This window comes from Equus przewalskii, chromosome 16, assembly GCF_037783145.1.
Source record: "Equus przewalskii isolate Varuska chromosome 16, EquPr2, whole genome shotgun sequence".
Taxonomy (NCBI): domain Eukaryota; kingdom Metazoa; phylum Chordata; class Mammalia; order Perissodactyla; family Equidae; genus Equus; species Equus przewalskii.
Window position 1 is genome coordinate 79724751 of NC_091846.1, and position 22190 is coordinate 79746940.

Here is a 22190-nt window from a genome sequence, read left to right on the forward strand (position 1 = left end):
TTAGCATCCGTGTATCTTCCTGCAAATAAACACCGTAATGGTGTCTACAGGCAGGGAGAAGATACTGTCGGGGAAAAGAAACCCCCGCGCCCTGCAGCCACCCACAGAGGCAGGTTCCTTAATGTCTGTGTCTGTCCTGCAGGTCGGGGACATCGTCATGGTCAAGGAGGACGACACCTTCCCCTGTGACTTGATCTTCCTCTCCAGCAGCCGCGGAGACGGGACCTGCCACGTGACAACCGCCAGCCTGGACGGAGAATCGAGTCACAAAGTAACGTGCCTCTCGCTGGGTACCCCGTCTGGGCCTCCTTCTGTCCCCAGGCGTGAGGCCAGAACCACGTTGTGTCTGACACCCGTGTTCTCAGTGGTTCCCCGGGACTCATGCTGCCATTGTTTCCTCCCTTTTGCGTCTTTCTCTCTCTTTTCCGCTTTTTCTTTCCACCCTCGGTGTCTGTAACAACCAGCCGTCTCGGGTTAACAGAAGTGGCTCCGTGTTACTTACTTAGTTGTCATCTAGCAGAGGAGCCAGGCTAAGGATGCAACAAATGGGCTGCTGGAATTTTGAAAGTTTTCATTTTACTGGTCAGAATCAGTGTCTTTACTGGCCTGAAATTATGTGAAAAGTCACACAGGAGCCTAGATTTTGCCTCACTGTTACTCCCATAAGTGTTTTTTGTTAAAATAGCTTAATAGGGATTTTCTGAAATTGTAATTTCGTACATTCAGTGTGGAATTCTGTACTGGCAGCTGGTGCTATCAATTTTTAATTAACAGTCATAAAAGAATAGAACATAGCACTATTAATTTTAAGGTTTTCATTATTTAAAAAATCTAGGAGCTTCTGAGGAGTTTATGAAATTGAGCCTGGCTCACTGGATCCAGCCATTTCTAAGGCATCAGCTCACACAGTGCAGCTCTGAAATGGTGCTTAAACAGTAGCTATGGATGTAGGCAATTTCTACAAGGAGAAAGAGATATTTTCTTTGCAAAACCCTAAAGGATATGCTGATCTTTTATGGATAATTCATGATATCATTGTATAAAATCATGGGTTTTTTCCGGCATTTACTTCCGCATTTCCACGTAGCACATCCCCAGAGAGTTAACCAGGTTCTGGCACAATCAGTTGCAAGCAGCAGTAATCCTAGGACTGGAAATCCCTGAGTGATTCGAGCGATGACTGCCGCTGGCTCTGGAACCAGAGGAGGTCGTGTTCCCATCCCCCTGGCACCCAGGAGCCATGCACGCCCTGGCTGTTGGCAGTGGGCTGCCCTCCGCGCCCCGTTCCACCGAGGGGATGTCTCTTCTCCAGCACGTCCCAGTGTCACTAGTGACCAGGTGCTGTAGGCCATCTCCAGGTGTGTCACTTTCTGGAGATGAATTTAGCAGCAGTCGCCCTAGTCCAGAGCTGGCAGATGCTAGAACCCATGTGCCACATGCCCCTTTTGTGTGTTTGTGCATCTTAATAGAGGGCTCTCTGTGCACTTCTGTGCACTGGGTGCAGCTTGGGGAGCTGGAGCCATCTGAGCCCTTTCCTTAAAAGCAGAATGGGGCATGGGATCCTACGCTGGCTGCATCTGCTGCCCTTGTGACCCTGGGTGGCCTTTTTGACCTCTCTGGAGTCTTTTCATCCGTAAGATGGGGACAAAGCTGTCTTGCAGGGGCCCTTGTGGGGATATAATTAGGAAGTTTCCCGAAGTGCTGGATACGTGACGAGTGCCCCCAGATGTGTAGATGCTGCTGTGGTCGTGTCTCCTGTTGGTTTGAGTCATCACCCTCGTTGTCCAGGACTTGATTCCTGGAGACACAGGGGAGACTGAGTGCTGCCTTCTCTCTTGTCCGGGCCCTCACGCACGTGTCTTTCTCTCCTCTCTCCCCCAAGGCCGGTCCGCCTGTTCGTGCTCACTGACGCTGTCTGGGCCCCCGTTCTCAAAACAGGGTCGCAGGCCAGCAGCATGGTGTCACCCGGGATCACGTTAGAAACAAACTTCTCGGGCCTCACCCGACACCCACAGTGTCAGAAACTCTCAGAGTTGGGGTCGGGGGTCAGGGCCTGCAAGCCCTCCAGGGGGGCCGAGGCACAGTCAAGTTTGGGGCCCCCCGGTTGAGGCCCATGAGATCATGCAGACGCTTACAGTCCCAGGGCAGCGAGAGGCGCAGTTTGTGATGCTGTGCTGGCTCCGTGTAAGCAACAGCGTTATGGAAACAGAAAGGAGCATATTAGCTGCTGAGATTGTTTCCTGGTCGGTAGCCACCACTATGACAGATAAATCGAAGTGTCCAGTTTTGGAGAAGCATTCCCAGCATTGCTGTCTGTCCTACTCATTTTAAGTCGAGGACGCTGGGTAAGATGGAAGAATTTTCTGGCACCTGAGAGCTAAGGGCTAACACTGGGACCCTGTAGTTCTGTAACTTAAACATTTGCAAACTCTTTATTAGATGTCTCCTCTCACAGCGTGGCCAGACTTTGTAATTGGGCTTATTGACATGCACAAAAAGTTAAACACCTTGCTGCCCGAGGGTTGGAGGCCCCAGCGGCTCGGTTTGTTGGTCATTTTGGTTGTGAATTCACATTTCACGTTCCATTTCTAGACTCATTATGCCGTTCAAGACACAAAGGGGTTCCACACTGAAGAAGACATTGACCGCCTCCACGCGACCATCGAGTGTGAGCAGCCCCAGCCCGACCTCTACAAGTAAGCCGGGTTTGGGGTCCCCACCGGTGTCCCCTGATCCCCAAACACGGTTCTTGCTCTCCACCTAGAGTGCACCGATGGTGGTTTGGAAAGAGAATGTGAATCACCTCTTGCAAATTAAGAGCGAGTCAAAAATGCAATACTTTGGTGTTTTCGTAGTCCAGCAACGTCCAAATCCAAAGCTGTTAATACACATATCTGAAGTGTCTTAATGGAACTAAATTTAATGAAGAAAGAATCTTGTCTGTATTCTGAGGAAGGGATGTTAAGGACAACCAGTTAAGTCACAGGCTCGTAAGAACAGAGAGTCAAGTAGGGAGAGGGGGGAAGGTAGGTTTGGCTGCGCACCAGCGTGCTGGCAAGTGAGGGATCCCAGCTCACAGCGCACTTCTGTCCCAGGGTCAGGGAGGCGGGCGTGTGGGACTGTCACTTGCTGTCTCCCCTCCCGCTGTACTGCTGCCTGTTTGTAACCTGACTTCTCTGTTGCAGGTTTGTGGGCCGCATAAAAGTTTACCACGAACAGAATGACTCCGTGGTGAGGTGAGACCCGCGGTTTTCATCTCTGTTGTTGAAGTGAATTCTTTTCTGATAAGAGTTTTTCCTTGGTGCTGCTCTATTGGATGTTGAAGGTAGAATTCTGCTTTACCAAAGTCCCCGGCGGTTCCAGTCTCTTCCCCGGTTTCTCTTGTGGATGCGGCCGTACGTGTTAACAAACTAGGGATGCTCGTGGAAAATGTTCTCTCACGAGTCTGTGGAGCATCTTCTCACGGGGGAACGTCAGGAGCTCATCTGACAGTTCCAGAGCAAAGCAGAGCGTGCTCTTTCCTCCCTTAGAAAGGCCCCTTCATAATTTATAGACTCATACGTCTTCAGCTGTGAAGTTGAAAGCTTTCTGACCTGGAGCCGTTTTATTGGAGTGTGTGTGTGTCTGCTCAGAATCGCGGCTGGGGGCTGGCCCCGTGGCCGAGTGGTTGGGTTCTTATGCTCCGCTGCAGGCGGCCCAGTGTTTCGTTGGTTCGAATCTTGGGCGCGGACATGGCACTGCTCGTCAAACCATGCTGAAGCAGCGTCCCACATGCCACAACCAGAAGGACCCACAACAAAGAATATACAACTATGTACAGGGGGGCTTTGGGGAGAAAAAGGAAAAAATAAAATCTTTAAAAAAAAAAAAAGAATCGCGGCTGGGGCACATCTTTGGCTCTAGACTGCACCCATATTTAAGGGGATGTGCCTCGCCAGGGCTGCTCACGGCCTCCGTCACGTGGGGATGGAGGAACCTATGACCGGCGGATCAGCTGTGACTGGTGTGGGTGGCAGGTGGGTGTGCTTGCCTGTGTCATCATAGTGGTCTCAGGACGTCACACCGCGGAACGCTGACAAGGATCAGCACCCCATCAGATGTCCGACTCTGAGGCCATGAGGTAGCGGTGTCCAGAACAGCCAGGGCTCAGGACCAGGGTGATACCACTGTCCCGGCCACAGCTCTTGGTCTGTGCTGTGTCCACTGCCCAGGCCCGTGACATTTTATCTGGACATTGTCTCAGGGTCCTAGTGCTTCTCAGTTTCAGCTGCCTAGGTAGTCAAGGTCTGCTCTGTAGGAAATCAACTTTGAGTAGGTTTTGAAGTTGCTCCTTTTCCAGAAACCCCGCTGTTAGAGGAATTGCTTTTCTTCCATTTGAGAAGTCTCCAGGTTGCCGATATCCTGGCATTACCTTGTGTATTGTGGAAAACATTCGCCCAGAAGTAGAAATAAACTGAGTGGGAAATTACTGCAAAATAAGTAGTCAGTGAATCTGAGTCGCTGGGTTCATCTCCTAGTCACGCTCCCCAAATCATTTGTTTTGAGGAAACACTTGTGCACTTCTGAGCATGTTTTTATCATCATTATCCATCGGCAGGTGAGTGGGTGCTTTTCAGAATTTGTGGAGGCCTTGCCCTGGTCTCTCCTAAGTACGTACCAGTCTACACGGAATTCCTAATTGTTTTGGAGAAATAACCTGTATTTCTGTGTCTTGTGAGGGTGAATGTGTGTTTGAATGAGTAAGTAGGTCTAGATTTATTCGTGTTGCTCGTAGATGAAGCTGCAACAGTAAACACTACGGGATTCCCATGCCTTATATTTATAAGAAGTTTAATGCCGAGCATCTGGGAAGATAGTTACTAATATATTTCGTATTTTGATAGCAATTCTAGTTTAGCTTTTTAAGTATTTATACCCTTCAGCAGACTTTTAATATTTGGATATGTGAAGATGTTTATAAATTGGTAGTATGGAGAGTTCTGAATTATATGCCCACGTTCTTGCCCAGGCAGAGTGACATTTCCCCTTCCTCCCGTCCAAACTAGGAGCAAAGGACTTTTTTAAGTAAATTATTTTTAGATTTCCCAGAGATGCTTTTTAAAGAGCCGTTTGTTTTCGTAAACACGTTCGACGTGAGTTATTGTGAATTTTTGCTAATAGAGGCTGACAGTACACATAACACGAGCAGACAGCAAGGTACAGCCCCGGGCACCCGTCTTTGGTGGCTGACAGGCTGAGGGATGAATGTTGAGAGCCCCGGACAGCCCCGGGACCGACGTGTCAGGTCGGGCATGTGCCAGGCTCTCCCCTCTTTCTCGTCTCCAGCTGCGTGCAGTCCTGAGCTGTGTCAGCGAAATACACCGACGGCACTATAAGCTTAGAACATTCAGTGGGTTCTCCACATCCCATGGTAAAGGAAATTTAAATACACCGACAAAGTAAAAAGCAAACTTCAGCAAATACTTTCAGTTCTTTCCCTTTACCCTCCAGAGAAAATCACGAGATCACTGTCAATAGCAAAACCTGTAAAGCTGAATTCCGCCTCTCTTCTCTCTTTTACTCCGGAAACGAGAAAAAGTCATTACTCCCCCAGCAGAGGGAGCCCTGCGCGTGACCCCGACGGCAGAGCTGTGGTCGCTGCTCCCTGTGGAGCCTCAGGGCTTGGGGCAGGCCTCCTGCTTACGGGAGTGGGTTCTGAATTCCTTGGTTGTTGCCTGTTTCCCCCCAAAGTCGCGATGCGTGGGTTGTTTGCTTACAGGGCCACTGCATTCAGAGGGGCTTTGTGGCATTGACTGCCAGTGTTTAAATGCAGGCACAGCATCCGAGCCTTCATCCTTAAAACCCTGTGTCACATGAGACGTGCTGAGTCTCCCTGCGGATGTGGCAGCGATGGCTGAAGCCACGTGAGACCCGGGCACCACCCTGCACTTTCCCAGTGTGTTTAGGGGTCTTCCAGCCCAGCGGTCCTCAGACTTAGGCCTATTAGGAGCTAGGGCTCCTGGTTCAGTCTGTGGGGGTGACACTTTGGACACATCCCCAGGTGCTGCTGATGGCACTGGGGTGGGGACCCCACTTGTTGGCCCACAGCCCTTGAGAAAGCTAGCGGAACATTCTTCAACCTTCAGATCCAGTTAGTAGGTCTGGGGTGGGGCTGGGAGCCCACGTGCCTGACGAGATCCCCGTGCCTGACAAGATCCCGCACAGGTGTCAGTGCTGTGTGGGGATGGCAGGCGCCAGCTGAGCAGCACCCTCAGAGTGCTCCCAGCAGAGCCACATTCCTGTCCTCCCACAGGCAAGGGCCACATGCTGCGCTCGGACCCGGGCTGATGTTCATAATCCAAACATAAGCAAACCCTCATTTTAATGATGTCCTCTTAAAATGAAGTCTGTTAGGCAGATGAGCTGACTTTCCACTTGTGGTGTGCCTTCCTCTGATCTTGCCTTCCCTGCTCTCGTCATCCCTGTCTCTGTAGGCCATTAGGATCAGAAAACCTGCTGCTTAGAGGGGCCACGCTGAAGAACACCGAGAAGATCTTTGGTAAGTGTTTGATTAGTGAATTATTGACAGGAGCTTTCAAGAGTAAGTTACCTGAGCAGTTAAAGTGCACAGTGGTGCCGTCGACGCATCTCTGTGCTCGGAGGTGGGTGGACTGCGGGCAGCGGTCACTGTGCCTCCCAGGACAGTCCGTGTCAATGGAAAACCGCGGTCTCTAGGGCGTGGCGTCTGAAGAGAGTGCTGCTCCTGAAGCCCCTGCAGTTCTTGACTCAGAAACTCGCAGTTAGATCCTTGGACACGATTTCGTTCTGCAGGAAATGCTTTTAATGGCTGCATTTCTTTGCTCGTGTCTTCCATTTCTGGTGGGTCATTTTTAATGTTTTAGTTAAGTGAGACAACGTAAAAGTATCCGTGTATGTCCCATTATTGGAAAATGCAATATATTAAAATCCGAAATTTAAAAAAATAAGTAGAGATTGCTCTCTCTGCAGGAAAAAAAAAAGTATGTCTTTGGTCTGAAGAATCCTGTCATGTGGCTCCTTTTGTGAGCAGCTAGCTTGCCTGGCGAAGTTTAAAATAGGACTCGTTCTGCCCCACATTCCATTTTCAACATAGCTGTGCGTAACTCACGATGTCAAGGCAGACACAGCCGTGTTACTGTTCTAACATTCGCTCTTCCACTGTGTAGGTGTCGCGATTTACACGGGCATGGAAACTAAGATGGCGTTAAATTACCAGTCAACATCCCAGAAGCGATCTGCTGTGGAGAAGTAAGTTTCAGCACCGCTGTTGGAAGTACGTGGAAATCTGTGACTCGGAGCTGTCACAGAGCTCTGTAGAGAGGAACGTGCTTCCCTCGGCCTTGTCAGCAGCTCGTTGCCGGGGCCCAGAGAGGCGGAGAGCTGACTGTTTCGGTCGACGGTCTTGTTTTGTGGGGACGTAAATGCCCACACCTCCACAGGCTCCCTCGGGTGGACGCCCCCGGGTGCAGGTACCAAATCAGGTGTCCATCACGCCTGTCACCATCTCATTAAAAAGTCAAAACAGGGTCACCTTTAACTTTGGGGTTGTTGGAACCACATCTTGTACCGAGGAGAGAATTAGCAGAGAGAGCAGTCTTCATGTAGAATCCTTGTGACGATAAGTCAAGGAGAGAGTTGGATTTGTAGGAAAATGTGGCCTGGAGTTTTGTCGTCTCCGCCTCCTGTTAAAGTGTATCCTCGTCCTGCAGTGGGGAACCGAGCCGTAACCAGTTACTCAGTAAAGAGCTGTGTGCCACATACGAATTTGGAGGGAGCCTGGTGGGGTGTCCTCCACCTGTTCTTCGTCAGTTGATCTCAGAACCTGGTCCTGGGTCCCTGTCTGCCTGAGGCCACATCGAATATGAACACGGAGATCCGGCTCTTAGTAAGCAAGAGGGCCCTGATGCCAGATGTCGACGTTCACAGAGCTTTCAGAAATAGACACTGGAAGCCAGGCCTTCTTCCCCAGATCTGCTAAGATGCTGGCCAAGGGTTCCGCGTGTTTCCTACACAGAGGGCGTCCTGAGGAGTGTTCACGCCCCACCCCCCGCCCCCCTTCGTAGTCATAGTCTCTAAATTTGGAACTCATTGGTTAATGCTTAATGGTAGAAGAAATTGACTTCGGGGTGTTCTTTAAGTTCTAGAATCCTAGACTGCAGACGCCGTCATCAGGGACCTGGTTGTGAGCGGCTCCCTCTCCTGTTTACGAAGCTTTCCCTTCTCTTAGCTGTTTCCCTGGTGGCCTCTAGAGTCACACGCCTGTGACCCGAGTGGACTCAGATGTGAACGAGCATTTTCGTTTTCACTGTCCTTTTCTGGAGGGGAGGGGTCCTTTGAAACCTGTTGCTGGGTTGTCTCTAACCTGCTTCTTCACAACGTGGTCACCTTGACCTTTGCAGGAAAGGCGATGTCTGCCCTGGTGTCTTCGGGGAGCAGTAACTGAGTAACCACTGCCATCCTGTGTTTCAGATCAATGAATGCCTTCCTCATCGTGTACCTCTGCATTCTCATCAGCAAAGCGCTGATAAATACCGTCCTGAAGTACGTCTGGCAGAGTGAGCCGTTCCGAGATGAGCCGTGGTATAACCAGAAAACCGAATCGGAAAGACAGAGGAACCTGGTACGAGAGTGATTGCTTTCATACGATGGAAGGTGTCATGTAGGCCGTTTTTGTGAAAATGTGGTGCGAGAACGCTGAGTGAATCTCCGTAACAGATGCACTGATTGATAGGGAAAGTGTCAGCTGCCTCCGTAGCTGTGGACACAGGCAGCCCCAGCTTTCTTTGGGCGTTTGCACACACAAGTCTGGGAAGTTGTGGGTTCCCATAGTAAACTCACAAGGACAGCACCTTAAAGGCTTTTCGTGTTTCCAGAACCCAGTGCGGTGTCCTGTACTTAGAGGGTGCTCAATAAATGCTCACCGATGATCATGAGATAAATGGCACCGTCTTAGGCAAAAATATGGAAATAGGAGAATCTCAATGGTAGGAAATTACGGTAGGAAGTGGTTTCATTTTTCCTCAGGGGGATTGCAGCTCAGTTGCTCAGGTTTATCAAAAGTGTTTTTTTCCCAAACCAGTGTGTTAAAGTAATTTGACTGACCGTCCTGTACTTAAGACAGTACAGTTTTCTGGCTGAGCCTCCAAGTCCAGAGTAGGGTGGCGTGCAAATCCAGACCAGAGTCCACTGAGTTCAGAGCAGGACAGTGTGCAAATCCAGACCAGGATCCACTGAGTCCAGAGCAGGGCAGTGTGCAAATCCAGAGCAGGGTCCACTGAGTCCAGAGCAGGGCAGTGTGCAAATCCAGACCAAGATCCACTGAGTCCAGAGTGGGGCAGTGTGCAAATCCAGACCAGGATCCACTGAGTCCAGAGCAGGGCGGTGTGCAAATCCAGAGCAGGGCCCACTGAGTTCAGAGCAGGGTGGTATGCAAATCCAGACCAAGATCCACTGAGTCCTGAGCGGGGCAGTGTGCAAATCCAGACCAGGATCCACTGAGTCCAGAGCAGGGCAGTGTGCAAATCCAGACCAGGGTCCACTGAGTCCAGAGCAGGGCAGTGTGCAAATCCAGACCAGGGTGCACTGAGTCCAGAGCAGGGCAGTGTGCAAATCCAGACCAAGATCCACTGAGTCCAGAGTGGGGCAGTGTGCAAATCCAGACCAGGATCCACTGAGTCCAGAGCAGGGCGGTGTGCAAATCCAGAGCAGGGCCCACTGAGTTCAGAGCAGGGTGGTATGCAAATCCAGACCAAGATCCACTGAGTCCTGAGCGGGGCAGTGTGCAAATCCAGACCAGGATCCACTGAGTCCAGAGCAGGGCAGTGTGCAAATCCAGACCAGGGTCCACTGAGTCCAGAGCAGGGCAGTGTGCAAATCCAGACCAGGGTGCACTGAGTCCAGAGCAGGGCAGTGTGCAAATCCAGACCAAGATCCACTGAGTCCAGAGTCGGGCAGTGTGCAAATCCAGAGCAGGGCCCACTGAGTCCAGAGCAGGGCAGTATGCAAATCCAGAGCAGGGCCCACTGAGTCCAGAGTGGGGCAGTGTGCAAATCCAGAGCAGGGCCCACTGAGTTCAGAGCAGGGTGGTGTGCAAATCCAGACCAGGGTCCCTGCATCACTCCTGTTTTCAGACGGGCCTCCCACAAAACTAAATGACTCAGAGATGAGAACAAAACCGTGCAGAGAAATCCTTTTCCTCAGACATGTTTTGCAGCATCTGTAGGTTATTACCAAGTAAGAGGCGCTGTGTCAGAGCAGCAGAGGCAGCTGGGAGGGCTCACAGGGTAAAGTCTACTTGGGTCTGAAGTGCTTGTGTTTGAAGATTGCGCGTGCCCCCTCGTGGTGGTGGGCGGGCGGGCGGCCGCAGGCGCTGATGCGCGCTCTCAGTTCCTCAGGGCCTTCACGGACTTCCTGGCCTTCATGGTCCTCTTCAACTACATCATCCCGGTGTCCATGTACGTCACGGTGGAGCTGCAGAAGTTCCTGGGCTCCTACTTCATCACCTGGGACGAGGAGATGTTTGACGAGGAGTCGGGGGAGGGGCCTGTGGTTAACACCTCGGATTTAAACGAGGAGCTCGGACAGGTCGGTATCCCTCGGTCGTCTTCCTGGTTTGTGGCGTTCGGGTCCTTCCGTTTCATGTTCCCAGACTCCTGGGTTCTGAGTGATTCACCTTGTGCAGGCGAATCATCCGTCTGGATGGATGAGAACATTCCCGTTTCAGTTCGTGCAGAGATGTCACCACTCCTGGTGAGAGACGGCGGCAGAGCGGTTTTAACTTTGCGCGAGGACTGGTAGCGCTTTTCTCTTTACACCTCATGCACAGTCAGTGCAGTAGCTGTGATGGGAGCCGCTCGTGGCCTTCCTGATGTGCTCGTTCTGGGCTTTAAGGGTGGGAGTGGGGGTGAAGGGCAAAGTGAGCTGACCTCATTGAGCGCCAGTTCCTGGGCGTTGCCGCTTCGATGCCTGGTTTCCACGGCTCTCACAGCCAGTTATCCTCATGTAAAGACAGCAGAGCGAGACCTCAGTGTCAGTCTCGCGGTGTACTGCAGAGTGAGAACACCTACAGGGAAGTCCTGGTCTGCGCCCACAGCTCGGGGCCGGGGCTGGGGCTGGGGCTCACTGCACCTCCAGCTTCTTAATCTGTGAAACGGACGTCGTGACCGATGCCTGCCTCGCCAGAGCGTGGGGCAGATTGAACAAGATCATGGAGGGGAGGCGCCCACCGGGTTTCTGACGGAACCGCCACGGTGGGAGTCATGGCCCAGGGTCACCTGGATGAGAGGCAGAGCCCTGTGGACCCCAAATGTCAGCCCCTGTGTCAGGAAAGACCCGGCTCTGATCGCCTAGGGCCTCTGGCCAGACCCTTCCCGCCACCCGGGTTCCAGCCCCCTCCCAGCCTCTGTGGCAGTAAAGGGCATTTGGTAAACAGTGATCCATCCGTCTTTAAAATAAAACGGGAACAAATTGGGGGAGTATTTTGTAAACAGGGCCATTTTAGACGAAGCTGGAACCCACCCCCCCATCACCCCAGAGCAGCAGTGTGTAGCCAGAGGCCTAGAGTCTGATAGACCAACTGCCTTCCTCCCCCGGGGCAGGGATGTTTGTTACTGACAGATAACATTTCACTGGTTTTTACTTCCGGCGCATTCCTCCAGCATGGTCCACGTCCACGTGGTGCAGTACTGTCTCAGTCAGCAACACACACGTCATAATCTGGCTGCTCAGTACTAGAGTATTTTTACCTCTGCATATTTCATATGTTTTGCAAACATAATACGTGGTGTATTTCTGAGAAACCCGTAGAGGAGAGAATTTTTTCTGTAACAAGAAAAATGTCGAGTGGTGTTCAGTGCAGCCACTTTATCTGACGCGGGGTAAGTCTAGGAATTACCTGGTGACACAGGAGCTCCGAGCTTGGTGGAAAGGCTTGTTTCACAGGAGGCAACCTTCTGAAATATCCACTATTTTTGTTGATCCTCACTTTGAAAAAAGCCAGGTGTCATTCACATGAAACCCCAGAGCCGCCTGCCCAGGGAGCAGTCACAAATTCGGACTTCATTCGCGTGACTGATTTTCCAGGTGTGGGGACAGGCTCAGTGGAGTTTCTTGCAAGTGTCTGGATGGCAGGTTGCTTGAAAAAAAGTTCAACAGGGCACTACTGCATACTTAAAACTTGCTTCTTAGAAGCAAGCCCACAAGGAAAAGGTGTTTTCTGCGGTGGGATTTGAGACAGAAAAGGATGTTTTGCTGAGAGACTTCAGTGAAAAGGGCAGACTGTGGAACGCAGTCTGTTTCACTGTAGCATTCTGTTGTCGTTGCTTCCTGCACCTGTGCACTTTGTTGTCCTGGAGACCTGCCTCGCCTTTCTGGTCCTGGAGACGTGTGCTGGGGGCTCTGATCAGGAGACAAGGTGTGTGGAGCGTGGACTCCCCGCCGGGCCAGCGGGTCTCTGACCTGGGGAGGCTTGCCCCCCCGACAGCCACCTCACCATGTGCCCTGAGTCCCAGAATCCCCTCCTCCTTTCCTTACTCGTGATGAGTACGTAGCCTGAGTTTATCTAAATTTAGGGTTTAAAACCAGGTGTTGTTTTAATACTTTTCACAGTTTCCTGTCTGAAATTTGTTTTGTCCTTCTATTTGTTTGAATTCCATCTCCTAAACCTTAAACGACTGTGTGAGTTTTGACCTCCCAGACCTTAGAGAAGGCGTTCATCCTCTCTATGTCCTTGACTTTTTTGTTGAATAAGGTTCAGGACTGTCCCCCCATCTCTGTCTTTCCAACAAATGGAAGGCTGGCTCCGCCCAGCGTTTCGTTTCCACCCACGAGAACGTGGCGTTCTTTGTGCTTTGCATCCAGAGAAGCGGGACGGGGAAGGGCCACCCTCCACCTCGAGTCAGGCGCTGGTGGGACATCAGAAGAGGGGGAGGGCAGGTGGTCCGAAGGCTCACAGTTCATTCAGGCTGGCGGAGCAGTGTGTTTTGGGTGAAAGCAGACAAGTCCGTCTCGTAGGGAAGCGTCGGTGCTCAGACAGGGAGCCCTGGGGTCTGAGTCCCGAGCGCACCCTCTCCCTCCCACACGGCCCTCGGGCTCCGGGCCGGCACCGCCCAGCGCTCCTTGTGTCCGCAGGTGGAGTACGTCTTCACGGACAAGACGGGCACGCTCACGGAGAACAACATGGAGTTCAAGGAGTGCTGCATCGAGGGCCAGGTCTACGTGCCGCACGCCATCTGCAACGGGCAGGTCCTCCCCGAGGCCTCCGGCATCGACATGATCGACTCTTCCCCGGGCGTCAGCGGCAGGGTAGGTGGCCGCTCTCCCAGCGGGCGTGTTCCTTCTAGCGGCCATCACTGCCACGCTGTCCAAGGTCCCATTCACCAGACAGACCCGTGCCACCTCTTGTCCTGGGGTCCCAGAAAGACACAGTCCTCCGGCCACTTGAGTGAGGGGAGCCGTGAGCTGCCACTGCCTCCCGCCTGGGAATCTGGCCAGTCACATCCGCATTAGGAACAGCTTTGAAGACATGGAGGGGCAGGGAAAACATGGGCTGAGAGCAGAGTGACCCGCACACCCTGTGTGCATGTGCTCACACTCGTGTACACACCCATGCTTGAGCACACACGTATACACGTGTGGGCATCCGTGCTCATGTGTGCACACAGACACACATACACACAGACACATGCCCCCACACCCACATGTGCATACATGTACACATGTGCACACACAACCCAACACACACACAACCCTCACGTGTGTACACAGACGCACACTGCACGCACACTTACACACAGATGTGCACACACATGCAGGTGCACACACACGTGCACACCTGAGTGCCGTGGCTCCACATCTCCACCATGATCGGGGCGGGGCAGGCCATGACCCTTGCCAGTGGCCAGCCGGGAGACTATTCCAGAAAGCTTGGTGAGTGTGGAGTCCTGTGCAGGGTCCCAGAGGGGACCAAGGATGGCCTGCCCTAGTGGGCTGTGCCGTGACAGCCTTCCTGACCCGGTGCACCGTACCCCTGCCGTGTGTGCTTCAGGTGATTGCCGTACAGAAACTGCCGTTGCTCCGGGAACTCAGCGGGGGGGTCCCTCCTGACACCTGCCGTAGCTCCTCCTCCTGGCACTCGGGATGCGAGCCCAGCCCTTGTCGGCCCTTCTCAGCCTCGGGGAGGCTTCGGGAATCCCAGGGGACTCCAGGCTCAAGGGAGCTGGGCCCCCGGCCCCTGTGCTGCCTCAGCTGCCCTGAGGCTCAGGCCGGCGTGCTCTCCTCCTGTGACGGTCCTTTCCTCTCAGTCTTCACCTCGTTGGTCTTGACCGTAATTACTGTGGAAATGCTCGGGCACGAAGAACAGCCGCGGTTACACTGCACTTCCCAACCACCAAGCAAGACTAGACCTTCCTACCCCTGGAAGCCACCCATCCTGCCCCATTGCTCACTGCCTCCTGTTTATTCACACCATAGACATGTGGGTTTGGACCCGTTTTTATAGGAGCGAGAAGAGCTGTTTTTCCGGGCCATCTGTCTGTGCCACACCATCCAGGTGAAGGACGATGATGACGTGGACGGCCCCAGGAAGTCACCGGACTCGGCAAAGTCCTGTGTGTACATATCGTCCTCGCCCGACGAGGTGGCCCTGGTCGAAGGTGTCCAGAGGTACGTCTTTGGCTGCGACGACTCTGGTCTCGGATGCGAGGGGTGTGCCCGTCTGGTTTCAGGGTCCTTTCAGCCCAGCCGTGGGCTCTCACTGGAAGAGTCCTGTGTCGGGCCCTGGCCTCGGATGCTCGCTGAGGGGGGCTAAGCAGCCACCGCCTCGGTGCTCGGTGTTTCCTCCACCTCCGCGTTGGGAGGCGGGTCCTGGACAACCTGCCGTTGGCGTGAGAAGTGGCTGCTCAGCTGCCCGGTCTCTCTCGCCGTCTCATTGGGCAGTTTTCCCTCTTAACCTCGGCCGCGTTAGTTAGAGGCTGTTCCAGATGATCACAGGCTTTTAAAGAGGCGGACAATCCTACACACCCTTAGGACAAGCCTTCCTCGTCCATCCTAAGGAAATGACGCCCAGAGACGTCAGGCAACCTTCCTAAAGTCACACGACGTGGGGAGGGATTCAGCTGGGTGCTGGGGTTCCTTCCTGTTGCCTTTTCTCTCTCGTGTCCTGTCATGTTAACTCTGTGCCCCTTGCCCCCTCCTTCACAATCTTTTCTTTGGCAGTTCCTGCTGCTTCATGACATGGCGTTTTAGGCAAGCACTGGAAATGTGCTTCATTCCAGATTCCTGGCATAATTTCAGGTCAGGGAAATGTTTTTCCAGTTCCCCCAGCGTACGACCCTGATGTGATACTAAGGGTACTGATCTTCCCTCTCCGCTGCCGTCCTCTGATTAGAGCAGTGTTTCTGTTGTTGACTAAACCAGTGTGTTTCTCCCGTGCAGTTTGAACAGTGGGGTCCGGTCTGTAAGTTGTATTGCGGTGGACCTTTGTTAAGAGTGCCGATCCACATGTGCACGGGTGGGATGCTCAGAGCTAGATGCATGTCTGCGTGTGGAGCGCGTGCTCAGAAGTTAGACACGTTCAGTCGCAGATATCAGAGGGTAGGCAGGCTGTTGTGCCCGTCACTTTAGACTCACCTTCCAAGAAGCCCGTCCTTGGCCTCCAGCTCCTGCCGGGTCAGGTGTGCACCTGTCCGCACACTCTCCTGGCGCCTCCACACTGTCATGGCTACATGTTAGCGTGATGTTCCCATTGCCCGGCTCGTAAGCCCCTGATTCCAGAAGCCATGCCCTTCCTCTTTGCACTCCCACCCAGGCCACACAGTACTGACGTGTGTGCAGCTCTCAGGTGTGCTGGTGGTGGGGGGCGTCACAGATTGTGCTCTGCAGATGTTTGTTGATTGGCTGCCTGCTCTGAGCTGTAGTTTTCTCATCAGTAAAATGAGGGTCGGTCTGGAGAGTGACACCCTCGCAGGTCCTTCCAATTCTGACACGGTAACATCTACCAAACAGCCCGCTGACCAGTGAGTAAAAATGGGTCGGTGGAGATGGGGCTAGTCCACAGACTGGCCGCCCCTTAGTAGTAAGAACGCGCCTCACGGTGCAGCACACAGGAGGCGGGTGAGTCGGGAATTCTGTTGGCTCTTGGAGAATTTTTTGAGATGGTGAATAAATTCAGTATTATTATAATTTCCTAATTTTATTATGCAGTTTACAACCTCTGCTTTACCAAAGTATTTCTTTTTCAAAAAGAAAGCTTTTAGCAAAATGTAAAGCAAAAACTTTTTATGGAAGAGGGATATCAGAATTTCAGGTTAACCCCTGGACTCACTTCTCGTTTGCAGACTGGGGTTTACATACCTGAGGCTGAAGGACAATTACATGGAGATATTAAACAGGGACACCGTTGAAAGGTAAGCACAGGGTACGTTACACTGTGATGGTCATAAAAGAAGCGTCTTTACGGGGTGTTTTCATTGGGAAAACCCAAATTCTCGGTGGTCCTCCCAGAACTCGCTCCCCCTTTTCAGTGACAACCCAAGAATGTCACCGGAGCATCTGGAGAATTTGAGAGTTGGACGGTTGGAGGAGAAGCTGCTTGGATGGTGTTGCATCATCAGATAGGTTTTGGGTTAAGCCATCAAAAATCAGGTTTTACTGCAAGAGTTCTCAAAGCTTCCAGTACATTCTGACATCCTCCCAGGCCACTCTGTGACTCACCATGACGGGGAAGCATAAACGCCTTCCCGTGGAGTGGCCACAGTGTCCTGTGTTTGCAGAGCACAGCTCCCAGCTCCCAGAGCACAGTGTCCCGTAGCGGGCTGACTCGGCAGGCATGCTCTGGGATCACCAGCTGGACGCTGCGTGGTTTCACTTTCCTGCCTTTACAGGCCACACGCTTTCAATTTTTAGAAACAACCTCTGTCTGAAGTTGCCGGTCCAGAGACAATCGCCTGTCTTGAGTTTTGACCTGGGAGATCGGACAGTCCATCTCTCCTTTATAAATAAACAGGAATGTGCAGCAATGGTACAGGTGAAGACAGGTGGGAAAGAGCGTAAGATTTGGTGGTGATGGCCTCCGAAAAACTGGATTTTAATATTTCCCTCCTAAGAAAAATACGCTCCTGGATAGTGGGAGTGGTGAACCCTTGACTCCAGAACTGGCTGTGGAGTCCTCGATTGATGTCCTCTGGGCTCCCTGCCATGCGGGGGCCTCTCGGGAGCCATGAGGTCACCCTGGGAGGGCAGAGTGACCTTTGCTGTGGGCTTCAGGTTTCCAACTGAAAACGCGGGGGGATCACTCCTGAGACTGTAACACACCTTGCGGCGCGGCCGAGGACCTCGTAGGGAGCCCTGTTACAGAACGTGAGCCGGCACTGAGGTCACAGAAGCTCCTGTGCCCCCTGAGCTTGCTGCTGGGGTCTCTAGTGCTAGGAGCTTTCAGAGGTCGTGTCAGGGGTGCAGGACTGTTTTCAGCGTTTCAAATGCCAGACAGAAATGATCAGTCTTCTGATAGTGAGACTGCACTGGCTGATTAAATATTAGTTTTCTTTGCTTTTTAAATGATCTTTATCAACTTAAAGGACGCTGGTTCGTTCTCAGAGAGCAAAAGCTCTGATAGGTCCTGTGAGTCTGTGTGTAGCAGAATTGAGGGAAGGGAATCAGCACATAAGAAACGTGTTTGTGTGGTGAACAGACTCCCGAGCACCTGGACCTGGGCTGGCCGTGTGGGTGGGCGTCTGGGTGCAGGTCCTGGTGGGGAGGAGGTGGGAGCCTGGCCTCGGCCTGCGTCTGTCCCTGCAGGACACTGGTGCCGGTCTCGAGGAGCAGAATGGCTGCATCACGTGAATCCAGACTTTTCCGTCGTGTCTGTGAAGGAAACCCCATATCCAGATCTGTCCTCCTTGAAAGGCCACTTGGCAGCAGCGGCCCCCAGGGGAGACGGGTGGATGGGCCTGATTCTTTGAAGGACCGTGTATGGGGGAGAGAGGACCACCCCAGACGTTCTGCTGTGAGAGCTTGGAAATTACCCAGATTTCATGACATACGGAGCCAGAGGGATGTCAAAAACAATTTTTAATTTCTTTTTCAGGTTTGAATTGCTGGAGATTTTGAGTTTTGACTCAGTAAGGAGGAGAATGAGTGTAATTGTAAAATCTGCTACAGGTAGGAATTTCTTTTCCTTTTGATTTCTTAAATTACTTGTGATTGTGTTTTATTGTGATGCTTATATTCTGTGTAGCAGCTTTGTGGCTTTAACTGTTTATTCTTTTTCTTTTAAAACATGGATGCACCCACTGCTGTCACCTAACTGCTCACAGCCCCGCAGGCCACACAGCCTGCAGCCCCCCAGGCGTGCTCTCCCCCAGCTCTGCAGGCTGGTGGCAGGTCAGCTTTGCTCGTGCCCTCTCTAGGGGTCCTGCAGTCTGTCTTCAGGCTGCCTCTCTGTCCCCTCCTGGTATCGATAATGATCACACACAGCAGCCTGCTGCCCGGGGTCTCCGTCTGCGCTCTGCCTTTCACTCCTCCTGCTCCCGTGTCTGTCGTCTGAAGACCCTCGGGGGCTCGCTGTCCCTTCTGGGCCTGGGGCTCAAGTTCTGGGTCAGGCAGCAGCTCCTCCCAGCTCTTTTCATTGAGCCCTGAGCTGCCTTCCCAGCTTCCATTCCAGGGCCACCCCCTAATGTGCTGCACTATAGGCCTTTTCCACCTGGAGGCCTCTACCTGAGGCGGGGGTTCACCTGGAGGCCTCTTCCACCTGGAGGCCTCTACCTGGGGGGCGGGGGGGGACCTTTCCACCTGGAGGCCTCTAGGACTTTCCACCTGGAGGCCTCTACTTGGGGGCCTTTCCACCTAGAGGCCTCTACCTGGGGACCTTTCCACGTGGAGGGCTCTACCTGGGGGGGCCTTTACACCTGGAGGCCTCTACCTGGGGGACTTTCCACCTGGAGGCCTCTACCTGGGGGCCTTTCCACCTAGAGGCCTCTACCTGGGGGCCTTTCCACCTGGAGGCCTCTACCTGGGGGCCTTTCCACCTAGAGGCCTCTACCTGGGGGCCTTTCCACCTGGAGGCCTCTACCTGGGGGCCTTTCTACCTGGAGGCCTCTACCTGGGGGCCTTTCCACCTAGAGGCCTCTACCTGGGGACCTTTCCACGTGGAGGGCTCTACCTGGGGGGGCCTTTCCACCTGGAGGCCTCTACCTGAGGGAGGCTTTCCACCTGGTTAGGAAGCCTCTCCTGGTGTCCCAGGTGGATGAGCTTTTGCTGGGCTCTGCCCTGACTGGACCCTGAGCATCCTGCGTGCAGACCCTTCCCTCCTCTCAGTGCACTCGGACCAGCTCTGCAGAGAGTGCTCATGGCTCCTGCTGAATCCACTTCACTCACACAGTTTCAAAGTGGTGTCTCCTCAAGACATGGAGCTTATTCTTTTCTGTTTTTTAGATCTAGGCAATGCCAAGCTATGTTTCTCGCTTTGGAAACTGGCCTGGGGAGCACCCACACCAGCCGCTACCCTGGAACTGAACAGACTCCAGAGGTCTGAGGGTGTGCTGGGGACTTTGTCGGCTGGAGTCCTCACACTTGTGCGAGCAGAATTTCATTTCAGCAGGATCTCAGCTTCCTGTGGATTCCCGTAGACGGAGGTTCTGACGTTCCTCTGAATCCCTGATTTCCCTCTGAGCCGGCAGAAGACATCATGCGGTGGCTGAAGGCGTGGTGTCCAGCAGCACCCTGGGAGTCACTCTCCAGGAAGCCGAGTCCACATGCTGGATGATGAGCGGCTGCTCTGGGAGCCGTGTGGCAGTGTCAGTGGGTCTCTTGTCTACGTGGTGCCCGCTCCTCTCAAGCAGGTTCTCAGCCGTGGCAGGCAGAAGCGGCCTCCAGTAAGGAGACTTGAACTGAGTGTCATGGGACATGAAACAATTCATGATATAAATGCTGCCGTAGCACACGCAAATGGAGGTTTTAACACTAGGATCAGCAGGACCCGGGACACATGTGACTGGTGATGTTTGAGAACAAGTTCAGGTGCACTGACACTTGCCCAAGCCCAGAAGGTTTCTCAACTGTGCCCCAAGGACATGCTCTCCTCGTGAGAGAGTTTAAGCCGTTCCGAGTTATGCAGAAAAAAGCGTTGAACTGTGGAAATTTCCATGATGGAGCTTTTTGTCTTGATTTCTTCCCCTGGACAAGTGTGAAGTCGAGGCATCGAATCATGCTTCGAGACAGTTCCAGAGCCTGCAGCAACACTGTGGTCTCGGGAGCCCTGCGCCAGTTCCCCCGAACCCCACCAGGGTGCCTCCTGTGGACTCTTCATAAACAACTGCAATTTGCTCAGAAAGGGTGTGACAGAGCTTGAAAAGGAGCTGGGTCACATGAATTTGTGTGCAAGGCGTTCACACCAACAGAACGTCCCTTCCACGAGGAGACGTCTGTGGATTTCTGAGGGCGGCTCTGAGGGTGAGAGGAGGCTCACGGGGGGAGACTGCCGAGGCATCTGAGCCAGATGCTGCATCGGTTAATTTTAAGAGCAGTCTGAATGTTTAATTTAACGGGTGGTTCTCCCGGTAGCAGTGCGTCCCCTGATGACGCTGATTGCACTGGCGTTACAGCCTGGAGGGCAGGGAGCCTGGAGGCCTGTGCCCACCGAAGCCGGCTAACAACCTGGTTTCTTTCTGAGGCTCTTTCTGAAGAGTGCGCGGAGCCCTGGGCCCTGGGCCTGATCCCCAGCGTGCTCCGCTGCAGGTGCCGTCGTGTCACTCGGGAGCTGCTGTAGGTCCTGGTCCTGAGCACGTCGGCTGTGTGTGTGCATCACTCTGGGTCAGTCACTTCTTGCTTGTGTTCAAAACTGGAAAAGCAAGATCTAAAGCCGCTGCCAAATACTGTCTGCTCTCGTCCTCTGCAGATTAAATTTTAATTTACACTCTGGATATTTTTACATCAAAAGCTCTCCTGGACCAAGTTTAAGGCTGAACATCTCCCACGTCCAGAGTGGATGTAGAGGAATCAACCGGTCGGGACAGTGGGAAGTTTAAGCATTCACAAGCCATTACCATGAGTCATCATGAGTTTCCTAGAAAAAAACGTATCATTGTTCGAGAATGCATCGTTACGTCGTCTAGACTACAATTCTTGGTCTAAACTAGATATATCTGATGATGTACGAGCATTGGCTAGAAATTATGTCTGGTAGTTGGGAGTGGATTCTGATGTCAGGCTGGTTGGTCCATGATCAAGAATGCTGGGGCACAAGCCTGCACAGCTGTGTGGGTGTCTCCCGGGGCTAGGACCCCCGCTCTCGTAGGTTCCTGCTCAGCATGGCCCCATTCTCTCCATGTGCTTGTGACACAGACGTACTCAACACCATCCTTTCTGGCTTTAGGTTGACGTCACCCTTGGTTTAATTTCAGGACTTCCGTAAGCATAAATCGTGCTGTGTTTTAAATGTTTTCGTGTGTGTGTATCACAGGAGTGAGTTCTTTCTGGGATCAAGGAAATAAGCCAAGGTAGGCTCCGGATGCTGGAGCTGAGCTCGTGGGTCCCCGTGTGGGCCAGCTGGTGGGTCTCACCTTCCATCACCCCAGGGGTGTGCCTGCCCCACAGCCCCGCCCAGCTGGCCGCACCCTGAGGAGCTGGCTGTGGTGGGACAGTCGCCTGCTGCTCCTGCTGCCTCTGGATTTGGTTTCCCCGATAAACGTCCTGAGGGCCGTTGGCTTCTAGGGTTTCCAGGGATCTGCTCTGGCCAGGGAGCCTGCGCTCGAGCCGTCTGTCTGAAGACAAATTGAGAATGAGGCACGTCACCATCACTGTGGCAGTGTCCCTTCTCAAGCCCCAGAGGGTTCCTCCTGAGAGAGGAGCGAGGCTCTGTGAGCCAGGGGCTGCCGATTGGTGCTGGCGCCTTCAATGTCTTTAATGTCCTTTTTGTCATAGACTAGAGAGTTCTCCCTACTTATCTGGAAGAGAAAGTCTTTCCATCGTGAGGGAGAAGCATGCATCTACGGCACAAACATGTGGAAGTGATTGGGACACTACTCGAGGTGTGGGCACAGGAAAACTGCACAACAGCTGTTCCTGCTCCTCTGTGACTGCGAAGGATGACCCGGACGTCCACCCCCCAGGACTTCAGCAAATTGTTACCCCTTGGGTTGGCCTCACCCTCTGTCCCCAACCCCCACCGCCTGCCCCGA

The 22190-nt window shown here is 53.0% G+C and overlaps 1 protein-coding gene across 15 annotated transcripts in view; it reads left to right on the forward strand.

The window, feature by feature from the left end:
• Positions 1-22190, forward strand: part of ATP11A (ATPase phospholipid transporting 11A) — a 154791-nt gene that overhangs the window by 96750 nt on the left and 35851 nt on the right. For 13 of the 15 annotated variants that reach the window (XR_011528278.1, XR_011528277.1, XM_070579297.1 and 10 more), the window contains 11 exons: positions 143-271; positions 2593-2696; positions 3186-3236; positions 6474-6538; positions 7185-7266; positions 8488-8638; positions 10405-10602; positions 13147-13320; positions 14516-14679; positions 16353-16421; positions 18101-18174. Coding sequence is in view for 13 of the 15 variants with exons in the window: in XM_070579297.1 (XP_070435398.1) it covers positions 143-271; positions 2593-2696; positions 3186-3236; positions 6474-6538; positions 7185-7266; positions 8488-8638; positions 10405-10602; positions 13147-13320; positions 14516-14679; positions 16353-16421; positions 18101-18174 (1261 nt within the window). In the remaining 2 variants the exon portion in view is untranslated. The remainder of the gene's footprint in view (positions 1-142; positions 272-2592; positions 2697-3185; positions 3237-6473; positions 6539-7184; positions 7267-8487; positions 8639-10404; positions 10603-13146; positions 13321-14515; positions 14680-16352; positions 16422-18100; positions 18175-22190) is intronic. The other 2 variants (XM_070579303.1, XM_070579301.1) reach the window with 1 other exon arrangement.